General features: G+C 36.1%; 1 protein-coding gene across 5 annotated transcripts in view; it reads left to right on the top strand.

Annotated features, from left to right (window-relative positions):
• Window positions 1–22,211, top strand: part of FNBP1L (formin binding protein 1 like) — a 105,739-nt gene that overhangs the window by 56,129 nt on the left and 27,399 nt on the right. For all 5 annotated transcript variants that reach the window (XM_047725872.1, XM_047725874.1, XM_047725871.1 and 2 more), the window contains 4 exons: window positions 12,932–12,985; window positions 14,233–14,380; window positions 15,118–15,180; window positions 21,622–21,726. In XM_047725872.1, the coding sequence (XP_047581828.1) occupies window positions 12,932–12,985; window positions 14,233–14,380; window positions 15,118–15,180; window positions 21,622–21,726 (370 nt within the window). The remainder of the gene's footprint in view (window positions 1–12,931; window positions 12,986–14,232; window positions 14,381–15,117; window positions 15,181–21,621; window positions 21,727–22,211) is intronic.

Raw genomic sequence — 22,211 nt, 5'->3', positions numbered from 1 at the left:
GCCTTGAGTAGTTTAATTTCCAAATTACTTTTTGTACCATTTGAATTATGTAGCAGTGATTAAAATGAGGTAAAATGTTTGTTATCCTGTATGTATAAAATATAGGTAAACCAGACAGATATACCTCCTTATTTGAATCTGGACTTTGAAGATGTCATATAGTTGTCATTTAAGAATCTAATTTTTTTTTTTTTTTTAAAGATTTTATTTATTTGTTAGAGAGAGCGTGAGCACAGGCAGACAGAGCGGCAGGCCAGAGGCAGAGGGAGAAGCAGGCTCCCTGCCGAGCAAGGAGCCTGATGTGGGACTCGATCCCAGGACGCTGGGATCATGACCCGAGCCGAAGGCAGCCGCCTAACCAACTGAGCCACCCAGGCGTTCCAAGAATCTAATATTTAGAAGGGAAACAGCAGTTACCATCTTAAGTCATTTTAAGTGTACATTTGAGGTGCTGTAACTATATTCATACCACTAGGCAACCAATCTCCAGAACTTACTCATCTTTTTTTTTTTTTTTTAAAGATTTTATTTATTTATTTGACAGAGAGAGAGATCACAAGTAGGCAGAGAGGCAGGCAGAGAGAGAGAGGGAAGCAGGCTCCCTGCTGAGCAGAGAGCCCGATGCGGGACTCGATCCCAGGACCCTGAGATCATGACCTGAGCTGAAGGCAGTGGCTTAACCCACTGAGCCACCCAGGTGCCCCAGAATTTACTCATCTTAAAAAAACTAAAATTGTATTCCTGTTAAAAACTCCCCATTTTCTCCTTCTCCCAGCCCTTGTAGTTCTACTTTATGTTCTGTGAATTTGACTACTCCAGGTACCTTGTAAGTAAAATAGAGTATTTCTTTTTTTGCAGCTGGCTAGTTTCACTTAGCATAATTTAAGGCTTATACATGTTGGAACATGTTTAGAATTTCCTTCCTTTTTAAGGCTAAATATTATTCTATTGTATGCATGTACCACATTTTGTTTATCTGTAAATGGACATTTGGGTCCACCTTTTGGCTGTTAAGAATAGTGATGCTATGAATGTGTGTATACAAATACTTGTTTGAGTTCCTGCTCTCAATTCTTTTGAGTGTATACCTAGAATAAGAATTGCTCAATCATATAGTAAATCTGTGTTTAATTTTTTGAAGAACCATCATACTCTTTTCCTCAGTGGCTGTGAACTGTTTTACATTCCCAATAGCAGTGCCCAAGGTTCCAATTTCTTCACCTTTTGCCAACAGTTGTAATTTTTGTGGTTTTGTTTTGTTTTTTAAGTGGTCTCCTCACCTAGCATCAAGACCAGTGTGGGGCTTGAACTCACGACCCAGGAGATCAAAATCAGAGCTGCTGAAATCTAGCGTCAAGTGCTTAACCAGCTAAGCCTCCCTGGCTCCCTTTGTTTGTTTGTTTGTTTTTGATAACAGCCCTCTTAATGGTTGTAAGAGATCTCATTGTGGTTCTGAGTTGCATTTCTGTAATGATTAGTGATACTGAATATGTTTTCATATGTTTGAGGGCCATTTGTGTATCTTTGAAGAAACTTAACTCAAGTTCTTTGTCCAGTTTTTAAATCAAATTTCTTGGTTTTATTGTGACCAAATTTTAGGTGTTTGAATATATTTTCTAGATTTTAACCCCTTACCAGATACATGGGTTGTAAATTCTTTGTCCCATTCCCATTGGTTTATTATCTCTACATTCGTTGATTGTGACCTTGGATGCACAAGTTTTACATTTTGATGTCTACTTCACTTTTTCTTTCATTGCGTGTGCTTTTGGTGTCATATCCAAGAAATCATTGCCAAATCCAGTATCATGAAACTTTCCCCCATCTTAAGAGTTTTGTCGTGTTATCTCTTTATGTTTAGGTCTTTGATCTACTTTGAGTTAGTCTTTGTATGTGGTGGAAGGTAAGGTTATACAACTTTATTCTTCTGTACATGGGTATCTTTTCTGTTTAATTTTACAGTATATGAGAAAAGATTCGTGGCTGTAAGTGATAGAAAACCCAGTTTGAATGATAAGTATAACGAGAAATTTATTGACAAGAGAAATGTATTGATTTATTTGTTGATATCTTTTATTTTACTTTTTAATTGAAGGCCTGGGGTGCAGCTAGGTCACAGGGGAAAAAAGAGTCAGTAACCTGAACACATCCAGAGCCCATTGTTTTTTCTTTTCTAAATAAATAAAATTTTTTGGGGTTGGGGAAAGCATCTGTTGGTGGGTTGCCTTCTATTCTTTGGGTGCAGACTGGATTTCTCTGTGTAGTAGGAAATGCAGTCACCCACAGGTTAAATTTTATGTCCTAGATACTAAACTCTTACTGGCCTCAAAGCTGTATCAGGTCCCTGTGGAGGCCAAGAAAAACAAGGCTGTACCCACGTTGAGTCTAGCCCTGACATAAGTACAGCCATCTTGGCAAAGCAAAAGCTGGCACCTTGTACCCCCTCTCCACCCGCTCCCCATCCCTTGGTAGTATGTGTGACATTGCTCAGCTACCCCTGGCTGCCCTAAAAGAAAAACAGATAGTTAACTTGCAGAGATCACAATCCTGCAAGATAGGAGTCTCCCTCGGTTTACAAATGTCCTAGTGATTTACAACAAAGAAGCTATCTTCTCAATAGCCCAGTTTCAAGAGACAAGTAACTCAGTTCCTTAAGCCCTAATGTCGCCCTCCCCACCATAAAACTGAAGGAGGCTGAGGCAGAAGGAGATGTAAATAAAGTTAAATTTCTTCTAAACCTAAATCTTACTAACAAGGACACTTGATGGGAGAAATGTGAAACTTTATCTCTAAACCTCCAAGATACTGTCACCAGTCATTCCCAAGCATATGACCCACTGATACACATCTAAAGGGTCTCACGAGAAGATTTTTATTACTGGTAATGAATAACCTTTTCCCCAGACAATAGCTAGCCCCTCATGGTCCTGGAGACCTCCCTTCCAAAATTCCTTAGAGACTTATATCATCCATAACCCCCTTTGTCCTCACCCACTGCTTAGTCTACCCCTACTCTGCCTTTTAAAAACCCTGACTGTAATCTGGCTTGGGGTCCAGGTCCCTACTCTGCTGCGTCAGGTATACTTGGGCCCAAGCTTAAGCATGTCATCTCAGGGTCCAGGTCCCTACTCCACTGTGTTGGGTTTACTTGGGCCCAAGTTTAAGCTTGCTGAATAAACCCTCATGTGATTGCATCGGTGCTTGGCTCCTTGGTGGTCTCTCAGACATGAAAACTCGGGCATAACAGTCCCAAGACGTAAAAAATCCAGGAAGAAAACTCTTTCTTCCAGTCAGATTTGGTTTTCTGTCTCTGGATCACTTAAATTTAGATCCACAAATACGGCCACTTGTATTAATCTGGCAACTCCTAAGGATGTTAACAGATGTGGGGAAGGGGCAGTTAAGACAGGGATGCTAATCAGTCTCAGGTTTCTAATACTACCATTCTCCCAGGAGAAATAGTATGATTTGTATCCCATGTTATAAATATGATATTGATCGCCTGTTAAATAGGCATTAGAACTCAACTTCTCACATGTTGAAATTGATTGAAAATGTATAGAAGTGATTTTTAGCCTTTAAAAATCTCTGAGATGACCCTATACTACATCATTTAACTGTAAATATGTGGTTTTAATAAATGTGAATTAAAGTTTTGAGAAATTATTTGAGATATTTTATAATTTTCCATAAAACCAAAAAAATAAATAAAAACATGACAAACTAGAATGGATAAAAAAGATTAAAATCAACAATTTAAATTTGGATTAATTCCATATATATATATAATATATATATATTATATATATATGGAATACTGTGATTTTTGGAGATGCCCATTAAATTTAGAAGCTTTCTCTGACCACTGAAGGAACAATGAACAATGTTAATTCCTCTGTATTCAGAGTACATGATCCTAAGGTAGTTAGAAAACATGGGTGAAACACACATATATCAAAACAACGTACCAGTGTGTCTATGACTTTTATTTTATTTTATTTGGGTGGGGGGGCAGGAAAGCAAGGTTTATTGAGTATAAGCTCAAAGCTCCTGAAGAGGGAAGGGACCTGGGAGGGTTGACCTGTAACATTTATTTGAATTTCTCTGATATATATTGGATATGTACAAAACTTTGTGTTTTAATTAACTCCTAATTTATAGCACCCTACTCAAAAGCATATAAACTGCTTACATATAAACTGCTATCATAATTGGTTCCTTGGAGAATCTCTGGACATGTTAGAAAGGAGAAAGTTCTGAAAAAGAATAATCTAGGGGAACTGACAGTAAGGGCAGGTTTCTTGAGAATGATGAATTGCCTAGCAGATCTTTAGTTTAGGAGTACCCTGAATGCTTTGCACTTACATGTTTAAGACAAGCCACTCTGAAATTTATTTGACCCAATAAGCATATTATGTTGAAAATGAAATGCAGGGATTTGTGGGAGCTATTAGCCATTCACACTTGTTATGAATCTTTGCTCACTTTAGACTGTTTTCTTAGAGAGTCCAAAGATGAGCAGCTGCTTTAAGGGGATACATTCTTTTTGTATATCTTTATCACTAATTTTTTTTAAAAAGTCACAAAAATAGTATATGATCATTATAACATATTTAAATATAAGTCCCTTCCCAGTCCTTCTTCCTGGAAGTGAGTACAATTAATAATTTGTTGTGTCTTGTTCCAAAACATGTTTTCTTAGAAATAGAAGTTTTGATTTGGTGGAATATAAGCAAAAAATTTTGGACCACACTTCAGTTTTTCTGGTCAGGGTTGCCTTGGATGGAGTCAAGTGGCCTCTATATGGTTTCTGTGGCCTCTGAATACTAGGGGTTTGGGAAGATTTGCCTATAGATGGGTGACTTTTAAATTAAGAGTGGCAAGAGTGATTTTAAAAAAAATTGCTTAGGACTAACCCTGCATGCGCAAAAAGGTAAAAGTAATATTTTTTTTTCCTTCTTCCTCTTCCCTCTTGTATATATGTGCTTTTCCTCCCTGAGGTTAGAGTTTAAATTAATAGTTTTTATGTTATGTTTAAGCTGTGTTATGACTTTTGTGGTTAACCTCTGGTAGTTATAATTCTAAGATTCAGAAACCCAACCCAGATCGGTTTAAGTAAACGAAGGAATTGATTGGTTTAATGTGACTGAAAAGGTCAGGGATCTGGGTACTCAGGAAAAGTGTTAAGAATTCTTTTTTCCTTGTTTTGCTTTCCTCTCTGTTGGTTTAATTCCCAAGTAGTCTGTTTCCACATGGTGGATCTAAGATTATGTCTTCTCAGGTTAGCTTCAGCAGGAAGAGAACCTGTCTTCCCAAGAAGTACAATAGAAATTTTAAGATTGAGTTTTGTTAGCTTGGAATAATGGGGCCGGATCAAATAAAAATTTCTGGACCATAGCATGTGGCCAGCTGCACTGTAACTACATAGAAATGACATTGGGAGAGCTCTAGTTTTGGATCTGCTTAGGCAGTACTGGAATAAGAAATCCCAAATCCCAGGAGTTTTACACAACAAAAGTTTACTTGCTTGTGCAGTGTCAGCTATAACTCTCTAGGGAAGCCCATGTGGTAACTCAGAAATCTAGACTATTTCCATTTTCCATCTCAGTGTGAAGCTTCCACAGTTGTTTCATCAGGGAATGGGAGAGTCCATAGGGTTATGCATGAGCTTTCAGTGCTTTAGTCTGGCAGTTACACAGAACTTATAGCCCACTATACAGAGTTAGCCATGTGGTCCTGCCTAACTGCAAGGGGGCTGGGAAATGTACAAAATAACATGTTTTTTTGAGGAGCAGAAATGTGCCTGCCATAAGCTGTTAAAGAAAGCTAGTGAGTGATGCAAAACAACTGATGTCCACATAGCCTAGGATTCTAAACAGTGCTTAAAATGTTGATATGTAAAAACAGGTGCAGAGTTTGAAACTCCTTGCTCTTTGAAATGTTCTTTGCCCAAGTTTGGCCTGTTTTCGTTTACAGTAATTCATGGATTTATGGTTGAAAAATCACAAACTTTTCTTTCTTTCTTTTTTTTTGGGGGGGGGGAATGACTGACTTTATAATTTTTAGATTACAACACATTTATAGGTTGGAGACTGTAGTTATCATAATCAGGGTGCTCATAAGTTAGTTACCTTGTAATTCCATCGACATTTTTGGTACCAGTGTTTTTACATCTCTTTGATGAATTGACTTTCTTCTTAAAACTTAAAAGAAAAAAATCATCTTCAGTGATATGCTTCCTTGGGTTTTCTGAGTTGAAAAACTTTTTTATAAAGTGCCAGGTAATAATTTTGGCTTTCTGTGCTATATGTTACAACCATTCAGTTTTGCTGCTGTTGTAGTGCAAAAGCAGTCGCGGACAATACATAGTTGAATGAGTGTGGTGTGTTCCAGTAAAGTTTTATTTGTAAAAACAGGTAGCTGGGTGGGCAATAATTTGTTTACCTCTGATCTGCCTGACTGCTCATCCTTATTCCTCTTGTTGAGCAGTTTGTCCTTCCCTCTTAAATGTTTATTTCTAGATTATTTTTAGCTACCTTCTCATTTTGTACATTTTGGGTGGACCCATTTTCATTCATTATTGTTTTAACTATCTTAGGTGTTGAAACAGATTTGATGTGGGGTTTGGTGTGTCCCCCGCCTTTTTTTTTTTTTTTTTTTAAAGGGAGGGGATGAGGCAAAGGAAGAGGGAGAAAATCTTTTTTTTTTTTTTAAGATTTTATTTATTTATTTGACAGAGATCACAAGTAGACAGAGAGGCAGGCAGAGAGAGAGAGGGAAGCAGGCTTCTTGCTGAGCAGAGAGCCCGATGCGGGACTCGATCCCAGGACCCCGAGATCATGACCTGAGCCGAAGGCAGCGGCTTAACCCACTGAGCCACCCAGGCGCCCCAAGAGGGAGAAAATCTTAATCAAGCTCCATGCTCAGCGTGGAGCTGACCCAGGGCTGATCTCACAATTCTGAGATCATGATCTGAGCCAAATCAAGAATTGGACTCTATACTGACAGAGCCACCCAGGCACCCCTCATATTGTCCTTTATTAGCTATCTGACCATGTCTGAGTTGCATAGAACAGGGCTAATAATACCTGCCTGTAGGTTGGTCTAAGTATAAGATTATGGAATACTTAGCATAGAGATTGGTGAATAATATATGGTAACTGGTAGTTCTTGTTTTTGTTATTGTCCTGTAATGTGTTAACTCTCACATATGTATCTGGATCCCAGAAGTTTCTTCAGTGTTCCAGTTTTTACTACATTTCTCTGTTGGACATTTTAATTCAGCTCTTCTGTAGTATTAAGAAGCATTCCTAACCATAAGTGACTCTTAATCTCACAAAACAAACTGAGGGTTGATGTGGGGAGGGGGGTTGAGAGGGGGGGTGGGGTTATGGACATTGGGGAGGGTATGTGCTATGGTGAGTGCTGTGAAGTGTGTAAACCTGGCGATTCACAGACCTGTACCCCTGGGGATAAAAATATATGTTTATAAAAAATAAAATTAAAAAGGCTTAAAAAAAAAAAAGAAGCATTCCTTTTCATAACATAACAATAAGTTTGGAAACGGGATTCTAGAGCTTAGTGATGTCAGTGGCATTGTGAATTTCTTGATCTTGGTTGCAAGATGTAATAGCTTCGACTGAATCCTATCCTCACATGTCTGTTTCCAGAACAGTAGCAAAGTGTGAAAAAGGGACTTCTTCTGGAGTAATTTTTTCCTTTTTATTATAAAAAGAATTAAAAAGTTAGGAACTAGAATCTCTAGGACTTGAACACCTTAAGGTGGGAGAGACTTGATATGTAAGGTGATTGCTAGATTTTTGGCTGAAATGTCTACGTTGATAGTAGTACTATTAATGTAAGAAAAGAATAAGGTTTATAAAGAAGATAAATTCCATTTTAGACTTGTTTTGATGTACCTGTGGCAGATGGACTGCTATCTTGTAGCCAGTCCTCCTCCTATAATAGCTTTATTGACATATCATTTACATACCATAAAATTTACCCTTTAAAGTATACAATTCAGTCGTTTTAGTATACTCACAGAGTTTTCAAACCATCACTATTATTTAATTTTAGAACATTTTTATCATTGTAAAAAAGAAACCCCTGTACCTATCTGCAGTCATTCCCCATTCACCCCTCCCTCAAGCCCTGGCAACCACTAATCTATTTCTGTCTTTGTGTATTTGCCTGTTCTAATTAACTGAGTTTTTTATCTTTTTCTGTTGATCTAGCACCAGAAGTAATTAATGTGTAGCACATAGATTTGCTCATGTTTGAATTAATAAAGTAATTCATCCACAGAAATGATTTTTGGTGATGTTTCAGATAATCATGAGTAAGAACCACAGGTAAAGGGTATTTAGTTAGACTTCCTTAATATGGCATAGAAGGGCCTCTGCTGCCTCCCATATACCTTTCCAGCCTGACTGACTACCATTGTTTGATTCACGGTTGGTGTTCAGCAACATGAACCGATTTATAGGTCTTCCTAAATGATGTAATTTTTCTCTTCCGTGCCTATGCTTATTAGATCTTCTCTATTTAGGCTCCTCCCAGGGCTTTCTGGTTGTCTAGTTCTTGTTCACCTCTTCTCAGGGTATGTCAGGAAGTAAGAAATTTCAGACTTTCTCTTTTGGGGAATCCCCTCCATAGAATCTTCTGTTCTTACTGTATTGTGTTATGTAAAAGTGTTTTATATATTTGATTTCTCTAGGCCAGAGATCTCTGAACTTTTATTGCTTACCTATAAAAACTGAACCGTGCATGCATAATTTTTAATAATGTACATGTACTAGTGTAGTAATATGTTAAATATTTTTTTAACCTTTTTTTTTTTTTTAAGATTTTATTTATTTATTTGACAGAGAGAGAGACCACACGTAGGCAGAGAGAGATGGGGGTAAGCAGGCTCCCTGCTGAGCAGAGAGCCCAATGCAGGACTCGATCCCAGGACCCTGAGATCATGACCTGAGCTGAAGGCAGAGGCTTAACCCACTGAGCCACCCAGGCGCCCCGATATTTTCTATTTTTTTGAGTCTCTATTTCATTTATTTCTGCTGTGATCTTTATTATTTCCTTCCTTCTGTTAACTTTGGGTTTTGTTCTTTTCTAGCTCTTTTAGATGTGAGGTTAGATTGTTTGAGATTTTTCTTTTATCGCTATAAACTTTCCTCTTAAAGAACTGCCTTTGCTGTGTCTCAAAGGTTTTCAGTGTCAAGTTTACATTTTCATTTGTCTCAAAGTATTTTATTATTTTCTTTGATTTCTTGGTTGACTTATTGGTTACTTAGTTGCATATTGTTTAGCCTCCAGGTGTTTTCGTTTTCCAGTTTTTTCTTTGTGATTGATTTTTCAGTTTCATACTGTTGTATTCAGAAAAGATGCTTGATACGATGTCAGTGTTTTTAAATTTATCGAGACTTGTTGTGTAGCCTAAATGTGATATCTCCTGGAGAATGTTCCATGTATACTTGAAAAGAATGTATTCTGTTCTTTTTGGGTGGAATGCTGTATGTATCTGTTAAGTGCATCTGCTCTGATGTGTTGTTCAAAGCCAATGTTTCCTTGGAAATTTTGTGTATACACGGTGTATCCATTGATGTAAGTGTAGTGCTAAAGTCCCCTACTATTTACTGTATTACTGTCAATTTCTCCCTTTATGTCTATTAATGTTTGACTTATATATTTAGGTACTTCTGTGTTGGGTGCATAGATATTTATAGTTGTTGTATTCTCTTGTTGATTAATCTCTTTATCATTATGTAAGGGGCATATTTGTCTCTTGTTAAAGTCTTTGTTTTAAAGCCTGTTTTATCTGATACAAGTATTGCTACCTCAGCTTTTCTTGTTTCCATTTTCCTGGAATATCTTTTTCCATCCCTTTACTTCCAGTCTGTATGTATCTTTCGGTCTGAAATGAGCCTCTTGTAGGCAGCATATAGATAGGTCTTGTTTTTGTTTTTGTTTTTTAATCTATTCAGTCACCTTCTCTCTTGATTGGAGAATTTAGTTTATTTACATTTAAGATAATTACTGATATGTATATCCTGATTGCTGTTTTGTTAATAGTTTTCTGGTTGTTTTTGCAGTCTTGTTTTTTTTTTTTTTCCCCCTTTTTTCCCCGTGTGATTTGATGACTTTTTTTAGTGTTTTGCTGGATTCTTTTTATTTTTTATATATGTGTTCCTGGGTTTTGGTTTGTGGTTACAATGATGTTCATGTATAACATGCTATGCATACATGCTATGGTCACTTAAGTTTCTAAAAGCACTACATTCTTCCCCTCCCTTTGTTTTACTTGTTTAACATATATATTTTACATCTTTTTATTTTGTGTATCCTTTAACTCATTATTGTAGATAAAAGTGATTTTACTACTTTTGTCTTTTAACCATCATACTACTTTTATGAGTGAGCTACCATTTTTGCCATATATTTGCTTTTACTAGTGAAATGTTTTCTTTCATAATTTTTTCTAGTTGTGGCCTTTTCTGCTCCAAGAAGTCCCTTAAACACTACTTGTAAAGTAGGTTTAGTAGTGATGGAGTCCTTTAACTTTGTTTACCTGGGAAACTCTCTCTCCTGAATGAATTCTGAATTCTGAGTGATAACCTTACTGAGTAGAGTATTCTTGGTTGTAGGTTTTTTTTTGTTTTTGTTTTTGTTTTTTCCTGTTTTGGCACGTTGAATATATCATGCTGTGGGCTGCAGAGTTTCTACTGAATAGTAGAAACTATAGACTTAGGTGGTTGTTTCCTTCTACATAATATTTACTTTTTTGTCTTGCTGCTTTAAGATTCTGTCTTTAATTTTTGACATTTTAATTATTATGTGCTTTGGGGTAGACCTCTTCAAGTTTATCTCCTTTGGGGCTTTCTTTCCTTCCTTGACCTGGATATCTGTTTTATTCCTCAAGTTAGGGAATTTTTCAGCTGTTCTTCAGATAATTTTTTTCCCTCTCTTTCTCTTTAACATCTGGTACCCACAAAATGCAAATGTTGGTATGCTGATGTTGCCCAAAGGTCACTTAATCTATTCTTATTTATTTATTTATTTATTTATTTATTTATTTATTTATTTGAGAGAGAGAGAGAGAGAGAGAGAGAGAGATTTAGTGAGAGAGGGAGAGGGACCAAGGAATAAAACCTCCAGCAGACTCCCCACTGAGTGTGGAACCCGATGCCAGGTCTGATCCCAGGACCCTGAGATCATGGCCTGAGCTGAAACCAGGAGTAGGATGCCTAACTGACTGAACTCCCAGGTGCCCTGACTGTGAGTTTTTTTATTAATTCGGTAAATATTAATCCTTATCAATGTCTTGCCTGTTCTTTCCCCCATTGTTCAGGGTGTTAAGACTTTCTCTTGTCTATCATAGCACCCTTTGTTACTTTTATCATAGCATTTATTATGCTGTATATTGTAATTATTGGTATATGTTTATCTTCTTTCAATAGAGTATAAATATCTTGAGCATGGGTACCCTCTCATTTCTTAAGTTCCCAGTAGCTTGCACAGTGCCTAGCATATAGTAGATAATTATCGAATGGATAAGCTGAATTAAGTGGAAAGAATCAATGATGATTTGAGAATTATTAAGATAATGATTCTTTTGAAGTATTTATTTGAAAGACCATAGGGCCATTTAGTTTTTAAATGCCTACAGATTAAAGCAGTGTATCTCATTATTTGTGTTGATGGATTAGTTTCTTTTTAAGTTTCCAGTTCATTATATATTAATGCTTTTGTAAAATACAGTAAAAATTTAGTACTAGGAAAATGACATAAAAGGAGACATAAAATATAGGCACCAGTTTTTTTATTACTAGATTCAACAGATAAAATTATTCTCAAGTTCTGTACTTAGCTTTTTGTGTATTGGTAACAAAGAGTCTGTGTACCTTTACTGTCCATTGACAATATTTTGAGAACTGTACAAAGCACTGGTAAATGCTTTACAAATGTTATCCACTTTAATTTTCATAACACCATAGTGTTTAGGTACTATTATCACCATTGATAGGAAACCAGGCAAGTAAATTACCTACGGACACATAGATGGCCACACAAAACAGTTAGGATTCAAACCCAAGTAGTCCATTCTGACTTCACAGTACATGTTCTAGTCTCCTCTGAGTTTGCAAAGGTGAGATAAGGTAGCATTTTAGGCTGAGACTGTGTAGAATGAACACGGATGCAGGCAAAGAAAGTTGAACAAGTATAAATATAATTAATTTGCTTAAAAAAGAGAATGTTAAGGGTCATAAAAGCAGAGTTATGGAGGATGTTGTTCTTTTATCCTGGGAGTCTGCATCTGTTCGCCTGTTACTCTTAGTTCATACTAAAATTCCTGATTTGCAAAACAAAATAGTGATGGTATTTCTTTGAAATACTTGTCTTTTTGCTCTGGCTCAGTTTAATAGACTGAAATTTGTTTCTTCTATTCTTTGTACGTTGCTTATTCTCACCTCTATTATTTGACAGCGTAATCATCCAAATTATTATGATTACATTCATACAAACACAGAAATAACATTTCTTTTTATAGGTATCAGTATTTCAGGAACAAAAGTATAGGGATCATATGATGTTAATGGTAGTAGAGGATTATGTTGCTGTCTTGTTTTATGTCATTAAATTCTTGATATCATGAAATTGTCAATTTTTAGAATATTTCAGTTTCAACAATAGTATTTTTTTTTTAACATATAATGTATTATTAGCCCCAGAGGTACAGGTCTGCAAATTGCTAGGCTTACACACTTCACAGCACTTCATAGCATATACCCTCCTCAGTGTCCATAACCCAACTACCCTCTCCCTACCCCCCTACCCCTAGCAACCTTCAGTTTGTTTTGTGAGATTAAGAGTCTCTTATGGTCAACAATAGTATTTTTTATACATTAAAAAACTTTTTTTCTTCCTGTAGAAATCTGGTTAAGAAGTACTGTCCCAAACGTTCCTCCAAAGATGAAGAACCAAGGTAAATTATATACCTGTTTATTATTGCATATTAAAATAAAAAACTTATATTTCTGTTATTTAGTAAAATAAATATGCTGGTAGCCCTTTATAATGATTTTTTAAAGTTGTAATTTAAAAAATCACATGTTCTTAAATAAGAAAGTATTTATTTGAATAAGAAAGAATATTTCATTGGGCTCAGTTTTCTGAAATAGTTGAAAGTATGGGTTTCCAAGTAAAATGTGGACTGGGACTGTATTTGAGTGATTTAGTCTTCAAAAGAAAAGGGTATTTTCCGCATACTTTATTTTGCAGTTGTTAGTTTGTCAGATTCTTGCTTTTACTCTTACAGGTATTAAAACAGTTTAGCTGGTTAGTTTAAAGGGATAACAAAAAGGAATAAGGTTTTCAGAGTAACCTTGGAACTCTGAATAAAAGTTTAGGAATTGCTAATTGGTAATTGCTAATAGCTTTTTGGTAGTCTTAAACAGGGATATGTGGATGGTTGTAAAATACAGAAACAAAGAAACTAGACTTAAAACAACTTTATGTATAATTGTTAGTTGTTAGGATTCTTAAGTTTAGTGTTAATGGAGTATTATCTGAGTTACTTGCCTTCAGCTGAAAGAGTGTTCAGGCAGTGTATTTAGAATAGATCCATACATTTTAATACAGCAATTCTCTGTTTCTCTCCTTCCCTCCACACACATTTTTTTTTACCCTTATTGCCCCTTCCTACCCCTCTTTGGTGCCAACCATAATGGCACTTTACTTCCATTCAGGATGTGGTCAGGCATACAAGCAGCTGTGTCCAGAGCTGATAGCAAAATTGTTCTGTAGATCAGCCATCGAGATGCATTTGAGTGGTATGATTGGCAGGTTCTGTCCTCGAGAGCAAGCACATCATCTCTGCAACAGGTTCAGCTGCCAGTCCTAGGAATCCCAGCTCATTCCCCAGCTCAGGCCAGTCAATTGACTACTTAAGAGATTCCAGTATGCCAAAAGAGCCTGCAGGTAGTATTCTTACTATTTTTTGACCCCATATATCCCTTTATTTATAAATTAAGACTACTTGAAGATATACAAACATACAACTTGAGCTAAATATAGTATTCTTTTCACATAGAGTTAATTTGGAGCTACTAGTAGAGAGTTAGGTTGAGTATGTTAAAATTTGTCAAGTGTCAGGCTCAATCCATACCTCATGGAAAGCATTTTTAAAGAAAAAATACATAAATTTCACCATTTTTAATATGTTTTTGTCAGGTTTACCTCGTGTATAGCCTTTTTTAACATCCTTAACGAGTTAAATGACTATGCAGGACAGCGAGAAGTAGTAGCAGAAGAAATGGCGCACAGAGTTTATGGTGAATTAATGAGATATGCTCATGATCTGAAAACTGAAAGAAAAATGGTAATTATTGTTTTCATTCAGTTATATAGTACATGAAATGTTTTCACATGATTACTTTGCTTTTTAAAGTAACATTCAGTATAAACTGGTTTGGTATTTCGGTTTCTTTTAACTAAAATTATCTCTTGCTAATTTGTGATCCTTTGGGTTTAAGACCAAGATTTGGTAACCTATAGCCCATGGGCCAAATCTAGCTTACTGCCTCTTTTTCTTAGTTCCTCATGAGCTAAGAATGGTTTGTAATATTTTGGATAGTTGAAAAGAAAATCAAAAATATTTCATGGCATGTGAAAATTGTTTGAAATTCACATTTCATTGGTTATAATTAAAGTGTTATTGAAACACACCTACACTCATTTACTTATGTATTTCCTGTGGCTGCTTTTGTATTATATCAGAAAGGTTGAATATTTGTAACCAAGACCACATAGCTTGCAAAAACTTAAGATATTTATCTGACCCTTTATAGAAAACACTTGTCAACCTCTACTCAAGTCATGTCTTTGTCTAGAGATTGTATCTGTCTTATAGGATATACTTAAAGTATTCAGATAATACTCATTAAGTGCATTTTAGAGAGTTTTGCTTTACTAATAGTCTTTTCCTAGGTCTTGTTAGAGTTATATAATTAGTACCTAAAAAAATAAAGTGAAAAGTAAAGGTTTTGGGGAGTTTTTAGAATTTTAGTATTCAAATATAATTTTTTGTTTTATTTGTTTTTTGGTTATGATCTTCAGCATCTTCAAGAGGGACGGAAAGCTCAACAGTACCTTGACATGTGCTGGAAACAGATGGATAATGTAGGTTATAATGTTTTCATGCTTATAGTTTTGTAGACTACTTAGCCCCAAATTCTCCTATGCTTCACATCTTTTGAGTTTAATATTTCTTGATGTATTTATTCTCTTTGACATTGGTGCAAAGAATGTGAAATCATTTTGTAATTTTTTTTTCTATATGGCTTTGTATTGTACCAATTCTGTAATCTTCAGATAACTTCAGATAACTCTAAAAGTTTAGGAATATACTTTTTGATTTTGCAATAGTTACTATAAAATATTGATAAGAGGGTAGGGGTAGTGGGAGTATTAATAGTGATGTACCTCAGAAGACCATTTAACAGAGACTTTAGAGGACCTAGAATCTAGTTCTGTCTTTTGATTTCTCTTGATTTCATCTTTAGCATATGAAAGATGAAGACAGTGGACTAGATTATATGAAATGTTTCTTCCAGTTCAGTGATTCTGTAATAATGTACTGGGCTCCTGGTCATAGATCATCAAATGTTAGGAAAGAAAATATTTGGTAGTATTTATAGGTAAAATTGTAAAAGTATAATAATTATTTATTATAAAAACTTTCCAAGGGTGAGGGCTCCTGGGTGGCTGAATTGGTTGAATGGCTGACTCTTATTTTCAGCTCAGGTTGTGGTCTTGGGGTCTTGGGATCCAGCTTAGCAGAGAGCCTGCTTGAGAATTTCTGTCCCTCTCTCTTTTCCCCTCCCTGTGCTTACTCGCTTGCGCGTACTCTCTCTCTTTCAAATAAAAAATCATTAAAAAAATAAAATAAAAAACCCCAGAATTCCAAAGGTGCTTGCTAGTGTGCTTTCTCTTAAATATTCTGGCATGCAGTCATTTGAAAAACAAGATGTCTGTAAGGAACATTGTTGTCTGCTTTCCTTAAAATTTTCTACCACATTATGTTCTATAGAATAAGACTATTGGGGATAGTCTTATTCTATAAGGGGGCACCTGCCTGACTCAGTTGAGCGTCCGACTCTTGGTTTTGGCTCACATCATGAGTTTCAGCTGTGTTGAGCTCGCTGCTGAATGCAGAGTCTGCTGCAGATTCTCCTTCTCTCTCCCTCTCCTCCTGTGCCCCTCCCTACTCTCACAGGCTCTCTTTCTTAATAAATAAATAAAATCTTAAATATATTCTTTCTGAACTCTCAGGTTAGCAAGAAGCTAACTCTTTACTCTTTTACTTGCGTATTTTTTATTATGGACGCTACTCCTTGAAAATTATGCCAAAGGGAGTTTTTCCCATGTTAAATTAATTTAGTTTGTGCTAACTTAGTTTGGGAAGAGGACTTTTAGATTTGAGATTTAAAAAACCTCATGTATATACGTGTTTTTGGCCTTTTTTCCCTTTTTTTTTAAACCACATATTCAGAGCTTGAAATCACTTTTTTTTTTAAGATTTTATTTATTTATTTGACAGAGATCACAAGTAGGCAGAGAGGCAGGCAGAGAGAGAGGAGGAAGCAGGCTCCCTGCTGAGCAGAGAGCCTGATGTGGGGCTTGATCCCAGACCCTAGGACCCTGGGATCATGACCTGAGCCGAAGGCAGAGGCTTTACCCCACTGAGCCACCCAGGTGCCCCAAAATCACATATTCTAAGAGTAAAGTTCTGCTATATAAATGTCATTGATACATGGTTGTAGGCACTAGTGCTAATTGAGAATTCTTATTTATATTAATAGTCCATTTCATTTTTGTTTTCATTTTCATTCTAATTGGTTTTAACAAGACTTTTAGGGAGTGTTTACATTTATTAAATTTTAAATTACCTTACCTAGCATTCTTAGTATCTGCCACCTAATGAGTGTGGATGTATGTGTGTTTTCATTTACACATAATAACAGACTCCTACACTCATGAGTCATTGGTCCCTTTAAAAACTTATGTTGGCACAAATTATTCCTGTTAATATGTGCTGACTTGCCTTTAGAACAGTTGGCAGTTACTAAGCATAAGTTAGAGGGGTCATAAGAAAGAAGCATTGAAAAAAAATGTGAGAATGATTTCCTTAAGGCATTAACAATACCATTAAAGGTGTGTTCAGCTCAACTTACGTTTATTGAAGATATTGTTGACGTGTACTGAGTCATGGTAAAAAAGTGAACAGTGGGGGAAAAAAGAATAAGTGACATAGTCCTTGTTTTTGTCTAACCTGCAGTCTAGTGAGGGAGACAGACATATAATTTTTGTGGAATAGGTAGAAATATGTGCAGGATCTCATTTCTTAGTTCTGTATCTTCCTGTTTAATCAAGGAAATGAATTTGCAAAATTCCTAACATTTTTGAAATAATTGAGAGGAGATAAAGAAGTGGAAGAGACAGGCTGAGTTAGTGACAGAGTATTGAAAGTTGAGGAAAATATTTAAAAAGACAGTTATTAACCTTGGGATCATGAAAATAGGCCACACCAGCATTTAAGATGAGGGCAGAAGAGAGTAGCCTGCAAAGAAGATTTTGAAGGGATGATGAGAAATTACCAAGATAGAAGTATCAAAGATGCCAGGTCTGTCAGGCGGCTCAGGTAACAAAGTGTGCAAATTTATTAAGAATAGAGCTCAGTGGGGCGCCTGGGTGGCTCAGTGGGTTAAGCCGCTGCCTTCGGCTCAGGTCATGATCTCGGGGTCCTGGGATCGAGTCCCGCATCGGGCTCTCTGCTCAGCAGGGAGCCTGCTCCCTCCTCTCTCTCCGCCTGCCTCTCTCTCTACTTGTGATCTCTCTCTGTCAAATAAATAAATAAAATCTTTAAAAAAAAAAAAAAAAGAATAGAGCTCAGAAATGGAGCAGTTTCAGTGTTGGTCAGTAGCTCAGTGATATCACTAAAGCTGCTTCTGCTTTCTCAGTCCACTTTTTATGTCTTGACTCTGTTGGCTTTTTCCCTCAGGCTTGTCTCCTTATGGTCAGCAGCCAGCTTAAGCTGCCAGGCACCACATCCTCTCAGCTGCATGCGGCAGCAGGAAAAAGAGAGCATTTCTCTTTTAACTGTTCCTTTTTATTAGGGAGGGAAAACTTTCAGAAAATCCCCAGCAGATTTCCTAATGGGTACCTTTGACAGGATTAGATTACTTGACCATGCTCCAGCTGTGGGGAAGCTGGTAAAGCAAGTTTCAGCTATTTTCAGGCTTTACCCTGGGAGGTGGGCTCTTCTAAGAAGGGGTGGGGGAATAGAAGTGGCTGCTGATTAGTCTGGCATGTAAAGGGTGAAGGAAGGGGAGTCTTTTCTGGAGTGTATTCCTATATTGTATAATGATATCTTTCAGGGAAGGAGAATTTTTAATATTACTGCATTAGTATTTTTAATATTGTCCTAGTGATTCTTTAGATGTTGCACTGCAATTAAGTTTTTCACAAATAATAAGATGTCTAATATAAAAGTAATTTTGTATATAGTAGCTTCACATTGAAACAAAATTAGTAGCCTGTAGCTACTTAGTTTGAAAACAGTGTGAACTGAGTTTCAGAGAAGTAAATGTGGAAATTTATTTTTTTTTTTAATTTTATTTATTTATTTATTTGACAGAGAGAGAGATCACAAGTAGGTGGAGAGGCAGGCAGAGAGAGAGAGAGAGAGGAAGAAGCAGGCTCCCCGCTGAGCAGAGAGGCCGATGTGGGGCTCGATCCCAGGACCCTGGGATCATGACCTGAGTTGAAGGCAGAGGCTTTAACCCACTAAGCCACCCAGGCGCCCCTGTGGAAATTTATTTTTAATGTGGAAATTTAATCTTAATAGGAAAGTGACATTCTGAATATTATGTGCATTCAGATATATTTATGTGGTTTGAATAAATTGTACATGTCTCATTTGGTATTTTTATACTAATCAAAATGGTACATTTAAAGAATTTGTAAACTTTTCTGAGCACATTCATTTATGTTAATTGTATAGGTATGTCTGATTCTAGCTATATGACAATCTGAGCTAACTCAGAAACCTCTTGGCTAGAAATACTTTGATATAATAGCTAAAATATTTTTTATTGTATTTTAAGTTCTTAGAACTAAGAGAAAGGGAAATCTATTACTAACTGCTAGAAAAAGGGTAAACTAGAGGCCAGAGCAGTAGGTTTATGAGCTGATACAGTGGCATTTGAAGAATAAAGGCAGAGGTATTGGAGTGTGGTGGTTTATTGGACCTTGGTAAAGGTTTACGTTTTAATATACCGGGACAGAGATGATGTTTTAGCTCTATATGTTGTAGAGAGTTGGAACTGATAAACCTGTGTAAAATTTTGAACCTTCAAAGGACTAGCCCTTTAGTGAAAGATGGACTGTAAGAACTCTGCCCACTGGTCAAAGGAGACAGCAGAGAAATTTGTCTCTGTCTGAAGGTCAAAGGAGGAGAGATGTCTTGTGAAAAATTTAGACTTTGACCTTGTAGTTACGAGGTTTGGAACCCAGATTTGCCCCGTGTGTAGTTTTGTAATCCCCAAGATAAGAAATAGACATCTAACTTGTTCTAATGAGGTTGTTAGCTACATAGAAAATGTTGACATCCTCTGCTTTCTTCTGAGTGATTCTCAGAATACAGTAGCAAGGGATATGTTTTTCCAGGTAAGAAATTGAGGAGTCTCCTCTGGGGAATCTAACTAGCTTGAGAGGAAAGACTTACAGATAACAATAGTAGGATTACTCCGAGGAAACTGCCTGGCCATATTACCCTAGAGGAAGAGACAATAATCGAAAAGCCCCACCTGTAGAAAACTTTGATTTAGCTTTTAAAATAAGAACAGAGAGGCACAGATCCTCAGACATTTAGAGAAAACAACTAATGTAAATAATAAAGACCAAAACTTTGGCATGGGGGTGCAGCTTTGAAGAAACAATAACTGTGAAAGGAAATAGAAAATAGCAAAAACAATCAAAACATTTGAAACACTATTAATATTCTGAAAGGGAATAGAGAAGATACTATATCTGTGAAATAGGAATAAGATGCTGTCAAAGAAGGAACACACAAAGAAGAACTTTAGGATAGCAGAAATGAAAAACACATTAGAAAAAAATAAAATTGAAGAAATCTTTCAAAGTAGAGCAGAATGATAGAAATTGAAAATACAAGAAAAGAAGAGGGTTCATCCTATAGGTTCATTTTCAAGGTAATAAGCATTCTATAAAAGAGAAAACACTGAAAATGGACAGACAAAAATAATTCAAGAAAATTTTCGCAGAATGGAAAGACATGAGTTTCCAGATTGAAAGGATTTTCTAGGTCCTCAGCACAGTGGACTCAGAGCAAGATATATCTTCCTGAAATTTCAGATCCGTTAGGAGAGAGAAGATGCTTACCAGCCTCCAGAGTGGAAAACAAAACAAACATGTTTTATGCAGAGGATCAGGAATCAGAATGGGATCAGGAAGCCAGAAGATACTTTACATTGCTGAAGGAAGACAATTTCTGACAGCATCATACCCAGCCAAATTTTATCAATTGAAAGTGATGGTAAAGGTATTTTTGGCCATGGAGAAATTTGAAATGAAAATGATGAAAATTACCTCCTGCAGATCTTTTAGGAAGCTGTTGCTGAATGTATTCTAGCAAAATAAGGAACCAGGAATGGGGAAGGTGTGGAATTGGGAAATACGAATTTAAAATCAAAAGGGGAGGTGAAAGGAATGATGGTGAAGGGAATTTTAAGGAAGCAGCTAAGCAATAGGTCTAGTTTGGCTAAGTAGTCCAAATTTCAGTAGATCAAGGCCTTTGGAAGAGATTTCATTAAGAAAATAAAATGGATAGAATTCTGAATATGTTTGAATTAACTGAGGAGAGATTTTTAAAGAACTGTGCACACTACAGTGGAATTAGAAAAAAATATGTTGAAAACTAAGCAAAGATAAAAAATTAAGTCCAGGAGTAAAAAAAAAAAGGAAGTATGCCGGAAAGGAAATATGGTACATATCACACAGCTCTGTTGTGAATAGCTTTTACAAAGTCATAGTCATTTGAATTAAGTGAAAATTTTAAAGGCCTGGTTCTGGGCTAACGGTATTCCTGGGACACCTGGAAGAAACAATTTGAAGCCACTTTGGAGGGAGGACATTTCCACATTCCACCACAAAAAATGAAAAGCAAACACCAAAACCAACCAGCTAAACAAATCTACAAAACCAAACACAAAACATGAAATAAACCAATAAAGTCCTTCTGAAGGTGAGCTTATAATAAAAAATTATAAAATACATGTGATTTTTTTTCTCATTGGCAAATGATCAAGTATATTATAAATATTAACTCAGTCATGCCTGTGATTTTTTTTTTCTTTCACAGTCTATAATGTCTGATATTTAAGTCATATGGATTGATTATAATGCTAACATTTCTTTCCTAATTTAGAAAAATTTTATTTTTAGTATGTAATTCTATACAATGTACAGTTGCAGCACTTTAAATTATTTTTTAATGAGATAATTCTGTATCTCAATATGATATTTTAATTTTTTAAACAGAGTAAAAAGAAATTTGAAAGAGAATGTAGAGAGGCGGAAAAGGCACAACAGAGTTACGAAAGATTGGATAATGATACTAATGCAACCAAGGCAGATGTTGAAAAGGTAAGAAATAATCCAAACTGACTTCGATATCAAAATATCATTATTTACATATGGAAAATAGTTACAACGTTTGTATTGGTAGTTTTCCCGAGAGAAAAATTATGTCTAAATCTAAAATATACAAATATTTGTGTACTTCCATATCACAAGTTAGTCTGAGAAAGTAGTTAATACGTGTTACTTTATTTTATTCTAATGTCATAACTGCATTCAGAACGCATAAGAAAGAAATGGTTGCTATTGAGAATGAGTTTCTATCCTATTCCAAAACAATAGAAAGTCTAAGGTAAGGGATGCCTGGGTGGCTCATTTGTTAAGCGACTGCCTTTAGCTCAGGTCATGATCCCAGGGTCCTGGGCTCCTATCCTGTGTTGGGCTCCCTGCTCAGCAGGGAGCCTGCTTCTCCCTTTGCGTGCTCTGCCTGCCACTCCCCCTGCTTGTGCTCACACTCTCTGACAAATATATAAATAAAAATTAAAAAAAAA

Source organism: Lutra lutra, chromosome 4, assembly GCF_902655055.1.
Source record: "Lutra lutra chromosome 4, mLutLut1.2, whole genome shotgun sequence".
NCBI lineage: Eukaryota > Metazoa > Chordata > Mammalia > Carnivora > Mustelidae > Lutra > Lutra lutra.
The sequence above is the reverse complement of the archived record's forward strand: the minus strand, read 5'-3'. Positions and strand labels throughout refer to the sequence as shown.